Source organism: Neltuma alba, unplaced genomic scaffold (assembly GCF_004799145.2).
Source record: "Neltuma alba isolate B1F8T4 unplaced genomic scaffold, ASM479914v2 tig00013034_pilon, whole genome shotgun sequence".
Lineage (NCBI taxonomy): Eukaryota > Viridiplantae > Streptophyta > Magnoliopsida > Fabales > Fabaceae > Neltuma > Neltuma alba.
Genome location: NW_021637380.1, coordinates 154,387 through 167,155, shown reverse-complemented (window position 1 = coordinate 167,155; position 12,769 = coordinate 154,387). Strand labels below are relative to the sequence as shown.

General features: G+C 40.2%; 3 protein-coding genes across 3 annotated transcripts; 1 reads left to right on the top strand and 2 right to left on the bottom strand.

Moving 5' to 3' along the window:
• On the bottom strand, nucleotides 1-1,267 carry LOC114733868 (uncharacterized). Its single transcript, XM_028921366.1, has one exon. The coding sequence runs from the start codon at nucleotides 1,098-1,100 to the stop codon at nucleotides 198-200; it is 903 nt and encodes a 300-aa protein (XP_028777199.1). The 5' UTR covers nucleotides 1,101-1,267; the 3' UTR covers nucleotides 1-197.
• A 4,926-nt stretch (nucleotides 1,268-6,193) lies between these two features.
• LOC114733847 (PAN domain-containing protein At5g03700-like) lies at nucleotides 6,194-7,949 on the bottom strand. The gene has a single exon (XM_028921347.1). The coding sequence runs from the start codon at nucleotides 7,661-7,663 to the stop codon at nucleotides 6,203-6,205; it is 1,461 nt and encodes a 486-aa protein (XP_028777180.1). The 5' UTR covers nucleotides 7,664-7,949; the 3' UTR covers nucleotides 6,194-6,202.
• A 3,541-nt stretch (nucleotides 7,950-11,490) lies between these two features.
• On the top strand, nucleotides 11,491-12,750 carry LOC114733849 (putative phytosulfokines 6). Its single transcript, XM_028921349.1, has 3 exons — nucleotides 11,491-12,088; nucleotides 12,175-12,245; nucleotides 12,351-12,750. Exons 1-3 carry the CDS (start codon nucleotides 11,989-11,991, stop codon nucleotides 12,474-12,476), a joined length of 297 nt encoding a protein of 98 aa, XP_028777182.1. The 5' UTR covers nucleotides 11,491-11,988; the 3' UTR covers nucleotides 12,477-12,750.
• Nucleotides 12,751-12,769: the final 19 nt, after the last annotated feature.

Sequence of the window (12,769 nt, the reverse complement as noted above, 5' to 3'; positions counted from 1 at the left end):
CATAGGACAACCACAAAAGCTATATCATCAACAATATATTTAAAAAATACGTATTAAAACAAAAAAGAGAACGCCAAGAAGGAGGAGGAGGTAATTTTCACTTCTTCAAAGCCAGCCAAGTAAATAAAAGAAGAGCCAAAAGGACAAGAACTATAAAAAAAAGAACAAGAGGATTGAAGGGGTGGTGTGATGATTGTTCAGTCAGGATTGTTACAGGCACATAAGAGCAGAGAGAAGCCAATTCTGTGTGCATCCTTGTGTGCCCCCAGAGTCTTCTCCTCCAACCATAGCCTGCTATCCATGCCACTTCTTGTCCTGAACATAAACACAGCACTCCTCTTGCTGGGTTTGAACAGCCAATCATGAACGTCCCACATCATGTCCACCAGCACCCCGTCCAAGAACATCACCTGGTTCCCTCTGAAATTCCACCTCAACCTCTTCACTTCCAATATTGTCTTCTTGTCTATACTCACACACAGTACATGACCCTTCGTCTTGGACCCTTCTTCCTCCACCACCCACTTTATTAATATCTCGTGGACGTCCCCTGTTTCGCAGAACTGTGCTTTTGTCGAATAAATGTGACTCCCAGAAAAACGCTCTCTCCGATAAACCATTGAACTGTTCGACCCCCCCGTCTTGGCTTCCACTTCTCCCGACGATTCCTCTTCCTTGTCTCCGAGACGCAGGCCCAGATCCGAGTCCACCAGAACGATGACGTAGAACCCACTCGCTGGCTCTGGCCCTGAGTCGTACTTAGCATCCGAGAGATCCCACAGGACCTGGATTTTGAAGTCGTGGATTTGGAACGTTTCGTTGCCTTTGCTATTTACCAGCTGCCGAGAATTGGCGCTCGAGGTGGGGTTGGTGTTGCTGATGGCTATGCAAAAGCCTTGCCCCATGAGTTTCTTGGTCCAATTAAGCGTGATCAGAAGCTGTTTTTGCTGGGAGAGGTCGACTCTGTATGTGCAGGTGATTGAGTCTCGAACAGAAGGACTCTGTTTTGGACAGAGGTAGGCCTGGTTTGAAGGCCCCGAACAGTATGAGTCCGATATTCGAACGGCGTGTTCGTTGTAACAAGATGTTATGCTTCTCATTGTAAAATACGATCTCCTTTCCCAGGATCGAAGTTGAAAGCAGAGGAAAAAGGTAGGAGAATGGGTTACTCTTGAGGAGGAGGGAGAGAGAAGGGACTAATGGAAGATGACAAAAAGAGCAGGGCCCTTCTTCCTTCGGAGATTTTCCATGTGGGAATGTCCTTTCTGTTCTGCAGCGTACCGCTTAAGAGAAACAGAAGCCAGAGACAAAAAAATAAAAAGGAAGAAACCGAAAATCCGTGTCGCTCCAATAAAATACAATTTAACCATCCATTTATGATAATTCAAATACTTGACGAAACCGAAACTCCCCGACCTTCCTCGCCAGTTCACGCACCCACACAAATCTAATTAGGTCACCATCCATCCATCTCATCATCTAAGTAAGTCGTGTTATTTTAAAAAATAAAAATTGTCAGTTACTTGTCTGGATTAACCATTAACTATAGTTTTCAAAATACTAATAACAGCGAATGAATATTTTATGGAAACTGATCATGTTAATTAATGGGTTCGTGTAACCAGCAAGCTCTGGTATACTAGTGTGAACCGTGAAGATTGGGGAGGGAGGGTTAAACCTGATAGATACCCGGGTGACATGTGAATTGGGATGACAGGGACAGACATTTGATCAGGATAACGATGGTGATGGTGAATTGGCCATGGTGAAAAGATGAGAGTGATGTTGTTGGTCCCGCCATGTAATGTCATCCTTCAAATTTACCTCGTTCGACCAAAGACGACTGTGATTGAGGTTTCACTTGCCAATATTAATCCTTGTCTTATTATTGTTTCTTTGACAGTAACAAACCTTTTATATCCAAATATTATTCCATTCAAGTTAGCTCGGTCCCCATCCTTTTTGTTCATCCACGAGTCATTGCAAAGGTATGAAGGGACAAAAGCAGATCCTTTCCCTCGGGTACAATAGACAGAAATGAAACAGGAATAGCCATCCCCACCTTTCGTATCCTGCGATTCACAAGGCTTTTAAAAGTGATATTATGGAACTGAATTACGTAGGAAGCACAAATCCTACTTCCTAAATAGGGAGTGGGAGTTCAAAGGTCGGACTCTATTGAGAGAGGCTAATGAACGACTTTATTTATTCTCACAAAAAAAAAAAAGCGTTATTGTGCAATAGCATTTATTTATAGATTTCGATGATAGAAGGTTTGAAGCTGATGAGCGGCAAGAAACTAAATTAGAGAATGAACGCATTTATTAACATTCATCAGCTGATCTTCTGATCTTATCCGACATTACCATGCTTTTAAAAAGCTTCAAAATTCTCCGTCAGCGTGCACGGAGATGCAATTGAAAATTGATTTTGTTTTCATATGAATTAAATTGAGTTGTCCCCTTGATATACGGGGTATTTTTCCCCCTCAAGTTGTGTGGATAATAGGGGTGTTTAACAAAGAGCAGTCGACCACTTCTTGTAAGTTGACTCACACCAGCCGCACAAGAAGCAGTGTAATATAAAAATTACTGCGTGAGAAATATGACTAAAAACTAAATTCACAAATTTTTAATTCCTAGTGATGATTAACAGCGAAATACTCATGGTTATAAACATGAATGTCTGAGTGATAAATAATGTTTTGAGATTGAATGACTTGTAAACTCTTCTAATCTTGATTTCTAATTTGTGCTCTCTGCCTTTTCGGCTTCACTCCCCCCTGTTCCTCACAATTATCATTACAAGTGGAAGCATGATGCTCGTTAACTTTATGAGCATTTAATGGGGGCTTCCACACACGGAAGGTGGTTGATCGGTATGATAGGAGGACACCGAGCTTTGTGGCCATCGTGTGATCACTTTCGCTGGGTCAAAACGAATCGTTCACACATGCAATTCATCAAAACGCAAATGCGATCATAAATGTCTGCTGAGGTAACCAAGAAGCAGCAACAAATGATTCAAAAAACCACTTGCCACGTTCTAAATTACTGATCCTTACCCAATTCCTCCTATCTGCATTTATTCATAACCCTTATCGCACCACTGTACATGCACATGATACCCAGCACCGCACAGAAGAAAAAGAACAGTACAAGCGGAGGCCGATGTTTCAGAATTTATGGCTTTGATGGATGAATATGGCGATGCATCAGAAAAAGTAATAAAAGAGCCAATGTCATGTAACCAAGGCAAAGGCATCCGTTGAACTCATAGAAATTGATTATCTATCTATCTAATCTATCTAATATACTATCTCCGCTCCTAAATATAAGAATTAGTTAATTAATTTGAGGAGATTAAAAAAATAAGTTAAGTTAGTTATTTGTAATAAATATATATTATCTTTCCTAAAATATTCTTACTAATCAAGTGTGTTGGTTAGAACTATCATTATTACAAGGACTATCTTGAAAAAAAATGCGTAAATATGAGAGACAAAGTGGATTGACATCTTATATTTAAGACCAAAATAAAAGCTAAACAAGATATTATATTAAGAACCGGAAGTAGTACTTATGAAATCTTGTAATACCCGCTAATGTTTAAAATGGGTCGAGTTATAGATTCATATTTTGTTTCTTATCTAAATTTATTTCAGCTTCATGGGTTCTTTTGTTTCCTGCATCAGTTTCTCATGTAATTATAGTGGGTTATTAATAATAATTCAATCAATTCAACTTTATATAGATCTAATATTTTTATGGCTGAATAACCTAAATTTGTATGCCTATATGCTCTCTCTCCACATATATGTGCCTTATTTTTATTATTTTATTTTATACACAGCAAAAGAAGGATATTTTGGGGTGGAGAGAAATGAGAATTTCTTGAATAAGAGGGGTCATGAATACAATCCATATATATATGCCTTACTTTTCTATTATTTTATTTTATAAAAGAAAGATTATATTTTTAAAAATACACAAAAAAAAATGAATTTGTAAGAAAAACATATCTTAATTGTTTCAATAAGAAGTGACGAAAAATACACACAGAATAACATATCCTAATTAAATTAAATATGTAATATATCTTATAAAGATATTTTACTTATTTCAAATCTAATCATATATAGTTACGCGTTACTTGTGTATTGGGAAGAAATTTCTAGTTAGTTTAATAAAAGAACCAAAGGCTTTCTTTCTGATCCTTGTTAGGCGTCTTTTTCAACTTATATGCCACGATTCAACAGGCTAATTAATCACCAGCAGATGAAAATAGAGTACTTTATAGACTATGGGGCGGCAAAAGAGGGAAATGAAAAGGAATATTCGTTTCTTATGATAACGGTAGCTTGCAGCAGTTACAGAGGAAGCAGCGGACGCGGCATTTATTCGTTACAGGAGGTGTGGGTTTTTATGTTGCTTCAAATGATGGAATACCTGAACCACAATTCATTCCAGCACAATTTTGACGTGATAAACTGGGCAAACCACGCTCAGAACCGCCTCAAATATGGTCTTCAACCCGCCCTTAAACTTCATGTGTATTATAGTATTCGGGTCGTATTATTAAAAACTTGGTGCACATCTTAAAACAACTCCATATCCATATGCTGTCCTTTTTTTTTTTTTTTAACAAAATCAATTTGAATTTGAGTTAGATGATTCAAATTTATTTTTTAATGCTTCTTTGTTTAAAGTTACTAATATATTAATGTTTGATAAAAACAACAATAAAATTTCAATTATAAATTATTTTTCGTTATTTAGAACGGAATAAAGCCTTCCTTTTTTAAAAAAAAAAATTATACAAATAACCACGTTAATTTATCCGTTATTCAAATTTCGATCATTACCTTTTTTTTTGGCCGAAGATCATTACTTTGTTAAAATAAGCACCATTTTGATCATCAATATGAAAGAATGTAATTTATATGGGTGTCTATGCGGGTGCTACCGTGTTTCCCACTGTTCATGACCTTTTTTTTTTTAATACAAAAAAGTTTAAATATAGGTTATGAGCCGACTCTTTATCCACTAGACTGACTCTTGTTGGTTGTTCATGACCTTTTACGTTTTCACTTTTGGTGCTCTCGATAGGATTAGACAAAACCAGGGCCCTTGGGTCCCCTGACCAGGCCACGTTAACCCATTACGAGATAAATAGGAAGGGCCCAACTTTAAATAGCCCGATTCTCATTGTTTATTGAATTTTAAAATTGACCAAAGGAATTTGGGCCGAAAGAGTTGACCATAAACAAATTGTTGATGGCTAAACAAAAAAATTATTTATATCAAATTTTACATTTAATATCCGATAGAATCTTAAATATGATTGTTTTCATTAAAAAGATACATGTGACCATAAAAAAAAAAAATTGATACAAGCGTTGCAAAACAATATATACATATACATGTATAATATACGTGATATATGAAGAAGAGAGTTATGAATCATATAGGTATGTCCATGGTCTAATTATATGACCCGACATTGATGAGGTGACTCTGAACAGATAACCAAGCCGTGACTTGTGAATATAGGCTGAATATATGTGTGCGCTAATGGAACAGCAACGAACGTTGCTCTATTAGCTTTAAAACAGGTTATCAGTTGTAATGGTGACGTACACACATTATGGTAATATATTGATCGAAACTGAATGCCACTCGATATAGGATTGGGTTGTTTTGAAGCCGGGCAAATATCATAACAAACATAGAAAAAAAGGGAACAAATGCAGTCAGGATGTGGAGGTGAACAAAATTATGGGAGGGTAGTTAGTGGAATAAGGGGATGCATGTGACTGAGTGAGGAGAGCTCATAACAAGTCAAAGTTGTGTGGTGGAAGGTTGAGGCAAGGATGGAGAAGTGGCGAAAACACCATGGGAGCTGAAGCCACTCGGATCTGACGAATTCCCAGTGACCGTGAGCAGGCCTCCTTCTTCTGGCTTCTCTCTGTCACCAATCCCCCACTGCTCCGTTGAATTCAGTCGCGCACGTCCCACCCAGCCCCACAAACACAACATGCATATATTAATAATTCAGCTCCCTCAAATTAAAATTCCTCCCTCCGCTTGCGTCACCCCTTCCGTCATCTTAACTCCCATTATTGCCTGCTCCTCCTGCTCCTCTGTCTCTATTTATATTTTTTTAATCTTTCTTTTTCTCTCCCTTTTCTCGGGGTCAAAGGTCAATGGCTGGTGCTCATCTCGATCGACCTAAAACTTGCGGATTCCAGATTCTTATACGGGCCGGATATTACCCGATCCTCCTCCTCCGCCATCCCTTTTCCTCCCCTTCTCCTCTTCCTCCTCATCACACAGCTGACCGCCCCGATCACCCCCGCCACAACCACTACCCCGGCCACTATTCCCACTACCGTCCCTACTCGCTTCCTTTGATCCCCCGCATCTTTCCTGACCTTAAAATAACCCACTTTGGACTCCGCCCCTGTGCCCACCATTGTCTGAATCGGATGCTCCGACACATAGCAGTACCCGGTTACGTTGTAGTACAGAGCTCCCCAGCACCTGCAATCCTTCTTGCACATGTCCTCGCACTCCTCTTCCGACGTCGCCCTCTCGTACCTCATTAGCTCTTTGTGGGCCGGCTCCACCCCTTTCCTCCTCAGAACCCAGTACTTATCTTCTCCTATCCCTGCCCCGCATAAGTCTCCATACCCTTCCTTCATGCACCCGCCCGGTGAATAGCTCGTCCGGTTATCCAGACAGGAGCATCCCGACGCGCCCGGTGTGCACAGACCGTAGGGACCGCAGGGATTCGGCAGTTCGCATATCTCGTCTATGGCCTGGTAGTTTAATACCCATGTTGATCCGTCCCAGCAATAACCCTTCAAATTCCCGTCCGGTTCTATGCGCAGCATCAGAAACAGAGGGTTCGGGCGTTGAAAGTTGTTGAACTTCTGCACGTCCACCGGTTTGGTGCCTGTTTGGTACATGCCCAGATAGCCGTCGGAGCTGATTCGGGCGTAAATGGGTCCCTTGCCTTCCACTATTTCGGCCTTAGCTTCCAAAGGATTGTGCTTCCAATATAACTCGTCAGATCCTTCTCTGTGCCTGGCATATAGACCCATGAAGTCGTCTCCCATCCGCAGCGAATATAGCCCGTTCGACGACACCAAAGCCATGCGAGCCGTGAAATTTTGATCCTGAACGATGGTATTAGTGGGAAAGTCAAAACTCTGCCAGATAACAGAGCCGGGCTCCCCGTTCTTCTGTACTTGCAGGTTGGAAGTGTTGAGAAGCACCACGCGGTCACCGTTTGTGGCAGTTGACCACAAAAAGTCTGTTACGGGATCCGAAATGACCAGGCTACCATTGAAGAAGAGCCGAGTGGATTGGGACCACGAAGCCAGGTGGGTGGGGTTGGCGAACCAGAGAGGCTCGGAGGAAGCGATGTGAAGGACGGCGAGGGCAAGCTGGGTACGGTTCAGACGGAGGAAACCCAGGGAGAAGTTGCCGAACTGATCGCTGAGAATAGGTTGAAAGGAAGTCACTGAAGAGAGTGGAGTTGCAGAGAAGCCTTTCAGAAGCTCTTGGTCGGAAGCGACAGCAAGACACGGGCACGCTGTGTCCGACAAGATAACAAGAAGCAAAATAATCGGTGCGAACGGGAGCCGAATCGGAACCATGCTGGTGGACAAGATAGATGTGAAGCAAGTTGAGAGTGGTGTTAGGGAGATTTATAACGCAAAGCCAGTGGTTGGCAAGAGACAGGTACAGAATATCATAATCATTCCTCCACTCAGTTGTTAGTCTGTGGCCAAATTATAAGCGGGAATGCCCATAATCTCAATTAAAGATCTTCGAGAATTGGTTTGATCAATATAATTGAAAGGAGAAGCATGGGGATCACGGGCCATCCTTTTTGGTTTTAAGGTCGACTGTGAGCTGTTATTATTTTCTAAAATCTAATTAAGCTAGTCAAATTCAATTAAGTAGATGGAAAGAAAAAATAAATAGAAGTATCCCCGATGATGTCCACTTAATTGTGATTTATAGATTGAATGATCTTAGGTGTGACTAGGATTTGAAAACAATAAAAATAAGATCTTGTACAAATCAACTAGGTGGGAGCATATAATATTAAAATGTGGGAGTGTATATATCACATCGACCGGGTGGCTTTCAAGATGTGTTCACATGGTATATCAATTGTTTATAGTGGAGGTGAATGAATTTCACTAGTGGGTAGTTAAAAAAATTAGGCGGGAAATGAATGGATCAGTGGGTGCTGGGAGGTTGACCGTGTATGTATCATATAGATGAACTAACTCGGGCAACAGGACAGGGAGGGAACTACTTGCAGATCTCATGTCGCCTCCCTCCCCTCCTTTTGGGGCATCGGTGCTGTTGGGGTTTGGTTCAGTAGATACCTACAGACTTGCTGTCTTTAAATTCACGGAGAATGGAGCCAGACAACACCCCGACAAAAAGTCAAGATTTTGGGACGTGCTGATATCTTGAATTTATAATCTCAAGGCTACGTACTGATAACATGCTCCAGAATACTCATTCCCATTTCTAATATAAGGTGATTTAAATGAACTCGTAACATAGAAAAATATTTAAAACAATCATTTGTAGTCTGTATGGAGAGAACTCGTGACATTTTTAACAAAATATTCCTACTAGTCAGTGATTACCAGCCACTAGCCTTAGCGTCCCTAGTTAATTTTCTTACTATGTTCAGGACTAAGCTAAAATTTTTATTATATTACAAAGAGTTGAAAACCTTTGATGGGAGGAGGAACTTTGCGCCTTTCTTCACTAACAGAATGGATGTCACCCGTTCCAACTTGCCGTTATAGGACGAAAAGTTTGACGATTGACCAGCCATAATTGGAAGCTAAGCAGTATAATAAGAAAGGGGGGGGGGGTGCTAGTATTGAAGAGATCCGGGACAAATGAATTGTGAGACACAGGTGACGGGTTTTACGGATTCAAATCGGAGCCTGGCCATCAAGTGAGTGAATCCAAAGGTTAGTGTGAAAAGGCAGCGCAGCATTATTATATAATGAAGGGGCTGTGTGTGTATCACTAATTAACTCCGTCGATGTCAAACTCAAAAAGTCCAACGCCCCATGTATGTGCACATGCGGGCATGTCTTTTTGAATCGCTGACTTTACTTTGAGGAGGCGCGCGGGGAGCTGAAAGAGTGCATGCGCATGCCGCGGTTAGGTCACGTGCCTGCCCCACTCCCCAGAATGACTGATTTCAGGAACCGAAGAGCCTGAACATGAATGCCCCTTCGAAAAAGATAAATCCTAAACAGAGACCCAAGCAACAAAATAGCTGGGTATTACTATTATTACCGGCATCATGAGAGGCGACATCACTAAATCACGAGAAAAGGGGTGGGGATGATATGATGGAGAAATTAAAGTTGGGATTTTAGATAGATCCGAATTTTGTGAGGGATGGGTTAAAGACAAAAGTCACGACCACGGAATCCTGCCCATTGCTGCTTCTTTGTTGGCCTCAACTGTTGTCATTTTCCTTCGCCCTTCTGGTTCTGTATCCCTACATCCGTATCTAACAGCTGCGCGCGTTGCTCTTTTCACACCCCTATTTAAATCATACTGCTCCCGTATTGAATATAAGATTTTTTTTAGTGTAATTTACATTACAAAAAGGATCTTATATTTAGAACCGGAGGAATATAATTTTTCCCATGTTATGTTTTTCTCTTCTAAAATAAAACTTGTCATGTTTTCATAAACACATAATACATTACTACAATATTTTCATGTCAATATTTACTGATAAAATTTTTCCTCTTGAACTATAAATTATAGAATATTTATAATCTAATTCTAAATAGAGTGCTATTTGAAATAAACAAATATTGATATGTTTAAAAATCAAATTAATAATATTTTCAAATACACTTTATTATTTTTTGGTATACAAAAGTTTAGGTGAGTTGGGTTTCGGGAGTTTACAAAGACTAGGGCATACCTCTAGGTTCAAAGAGTGCTTACAGAGGCACTTATAGATCATCTACTAACAAAATCCTCATATCGGCAGTATGATTCAAACTTGTGATCTTGTGGGTTATGATCTGACTCCTTACCAACTAGATCACCTCTTGTTGGTGTTGAAATCCTCCCCTTTTGGTGCCAAGTTGGGATTCTTATTTATCATGTTTGGGTTTCTGGCCCACAGCATCCAATGTCCAAATTACACCCAATGGGTCGTTTTGGAACTTTTCGTTTTCTGGGAAGCGACACATGCTCTCTCACCCCTTTACATTACATGGATTGCAACCTGAGGACGTCCTTCGAATTACAAGCTCTTAATTATTGTTTGATACTATACTCAAAAGATGAAAAAAAACTTTTTTTTTTGGAGAAAAAGAAAGATACTTAAACACCGTTAAATCATAGTCCAATAATTGATGTTCCTGAATTGGGTCAAGTTGATTGAGGGATTCATCAAATCCCACAAATGTGTCGTTAGGGCATTTCAATCAACATTCAAACGGCTGGTTCAAAAAAAAAAAAAAACACTCGAATGCATGCCATACATTAGCTGTGCAAAACATCAATTAGTTAGCATTAACCTAACATGCTTCGAATCCACACACATGGTTCCATCAGGTGCATAATCTTGATATTTTGAAATGTAGTTTCCATAAAATAATCTTATAATTTTGTTCGTACATTTAACTAAACCTCGTACTTCAAACAACCAAAGAAAAAAGGGTTCGAATTCTATATCATGACCTGTCGATGGGATTATTGGCAGGCCACATGCATTTCACTGTCTTCCACATTACTTGAAGTGAAGTGAAACGCTTCTTTTCTGGTTCTGGGATCAGAATACACTGTTTCATTACGATGTGAACAGCTAAATGTGCATTCCCAGTTCATCATCCCTAACTTGTTTTTGTCTTTTACTAATTTGTTCTGTTTGCTCAGCATCGAATCGCTCACCAAATCATAACACTGCATGCATTATTTTACTAAGGGTCAGTAAATTAATTGTGCACCAAACGTCATATGTGGAAAATATTAGTTACTGACTAATGAGTTATGTATTCAACGCATACAAATGTCTCTTGTGCGAAATAATTATAGTTTATGTGCTGATAAATTTCTCGAAAATGATTGTGCAGCTCTCATCCTGATGCAAGAAAAATAACAACTTAAAATAATCAAATGACGGTGAGTATTTATAAGACATGAAGTGTGGACGGCGGGCATATATTTGCCAGCTCTCTTCCTCGTTGTTTAGGTGCAGGTTTCTGTGATTCGAGTACATTTAGGAATTTCGGTTTCTCACGTCTTGTATTGTTCTGGCTTTCTTCACCTTTTAACAATGGAAAAAATTTCCCATCTTTTTATCATTGCCTATTAATTATTGCACGTTATTATTAAAATAACAAGCACTATTCATCAAATTGGAAGCATCAGTGGGCAGTCCACAGATGCAAGGTTTGATGATGACTGGACATCCACTAGACGCATAATAGAGTGCGTATTTATGAGCTCCTTTCTTTCCAAACTTAAGAATCTTCATTTTAGTACCAAGAAAAAGGAAGAGAGCAAAAACGTGTAAACTCTTTTTAAGTCGACAGTGCCCACTTTAATTGGCTTTGTTTTGTAGCACCTTAACGGACCACCATGATGGTGACAATCCCTCCTCTCTCTGTCTGTCTTCTTCCTCAGAGAAACGCTTCCCTCTGCATGAAGCGATGCCGTGCTTGCTCCCGTCACATGGACGCTTGTATTCTCATCTGAGTTGACCAAAGCATACGTTAAAATTAGTAGGCCCCAATGGAACTAGTAACTTCCTTTCTTTTTTTTTTCCTTCCCCCAATCAGAGCCTCCTCGTGACTGTCTCCTCTGCTCCTTTATTTAACCCCTTTCTTCCACCTCCTTTTCAGACTCATATCTTTGCTACTTTCTATCACTTCCGCTCTGTCTCGCTCTAACCTGGCAAGAGCCGATAATGAAGAAAACAGGCCTTCGTGTGTTCTTCTGCTTCCTTCTCTCTCTTCTGCTTCTCTTTCATTTCTCAGCATCTGCTCGTCTTATTCGACCCAGTCGAGGTAACTGAGAAACAAAATTTGATTTCTTGGTGTTTGTTGTTTTTCCTCTTTTTGTCGGCTGGTTTCTGAGATCGAACTTGATACAGATGAAAAGGAAGGGAAGGCCATCGATGTCACTAATGCCGGCTCAACCACCGAGCTCAAATTTGATATCGAAGTAAGATATGCTCCATCTTCAACATGTACAATTTTATCTATCATATTCGGATTGTTTTATTTGGGTTTAGCATGTTTTATTCTCGTTGGGTGCAACATCATGCAGCTAGCGGAATCAGATCAGTGTGATGAGGAGGATGAAGAATGCAGTGAGAGGAGGAGGATTGCGGAGGCCCACTTGGATTACATTTACACCCAGCATCACAAGCCTGCCTATAAGCACAAACCTTAGCTCTAAAATTCCCAGTTCTGTTAACTTGAGACGAGTCCCAATACGGCCACGAAATATCTTACATTTGTTTTTTGGGCCCATGTATCATATGAGGATGAAATGTCCAAGCCGTATTTATGATCTGTCTGTTTCCGAGCTTCAAATTTGTGATAAAACTTGATGAGAGCGGTTAAGCGGAGCCCTACCCTGGTGCTATTACCGGATATTTTTTTTTCTCAGGAGCTAGCACAGTGCAGACATGATTCAGTTTCACCAAGTTACCCATTTTCCCCCATTATGCGAAAGAACTCCAA

Coding starts and splice junctions, on each gene's coding strand:
- LOC114733847 (XM_028921347.1), bottom strand. CDS start 7,663: ATGGTTCCGATTCGGCTCCCGTTCGCACCGATTATTTTGCTTCTTGTT.
- LOC114733849 (XM_028921349.1), top strand. CDS start 11,989: ATGAAGAAAACAGGCCTTCGTGTGTTCTTCTGCTTCCTTCTCTCTCTT. Junction 12,089..12,174: donor TCTTATTCGACCCAGTCGAG/GTAACTGAGAAA, acceptor AACTTGATACAG/ATGAAAAGGAAGGGAAGGCC. Junction 12,246..12,350: donor AGCTCAAATTTGATATCGAA/GTAAGATATGCT, acceptor AACATCATGCAG/CTAGCGGAATCAGATCAGTG.
- LOC114733868 (XM_028921366.1), bottom strand. CDS start 1,100: ATGAGAAGCATAACATCTTGTTACAACGAACACGCCGTTCGAATATCG.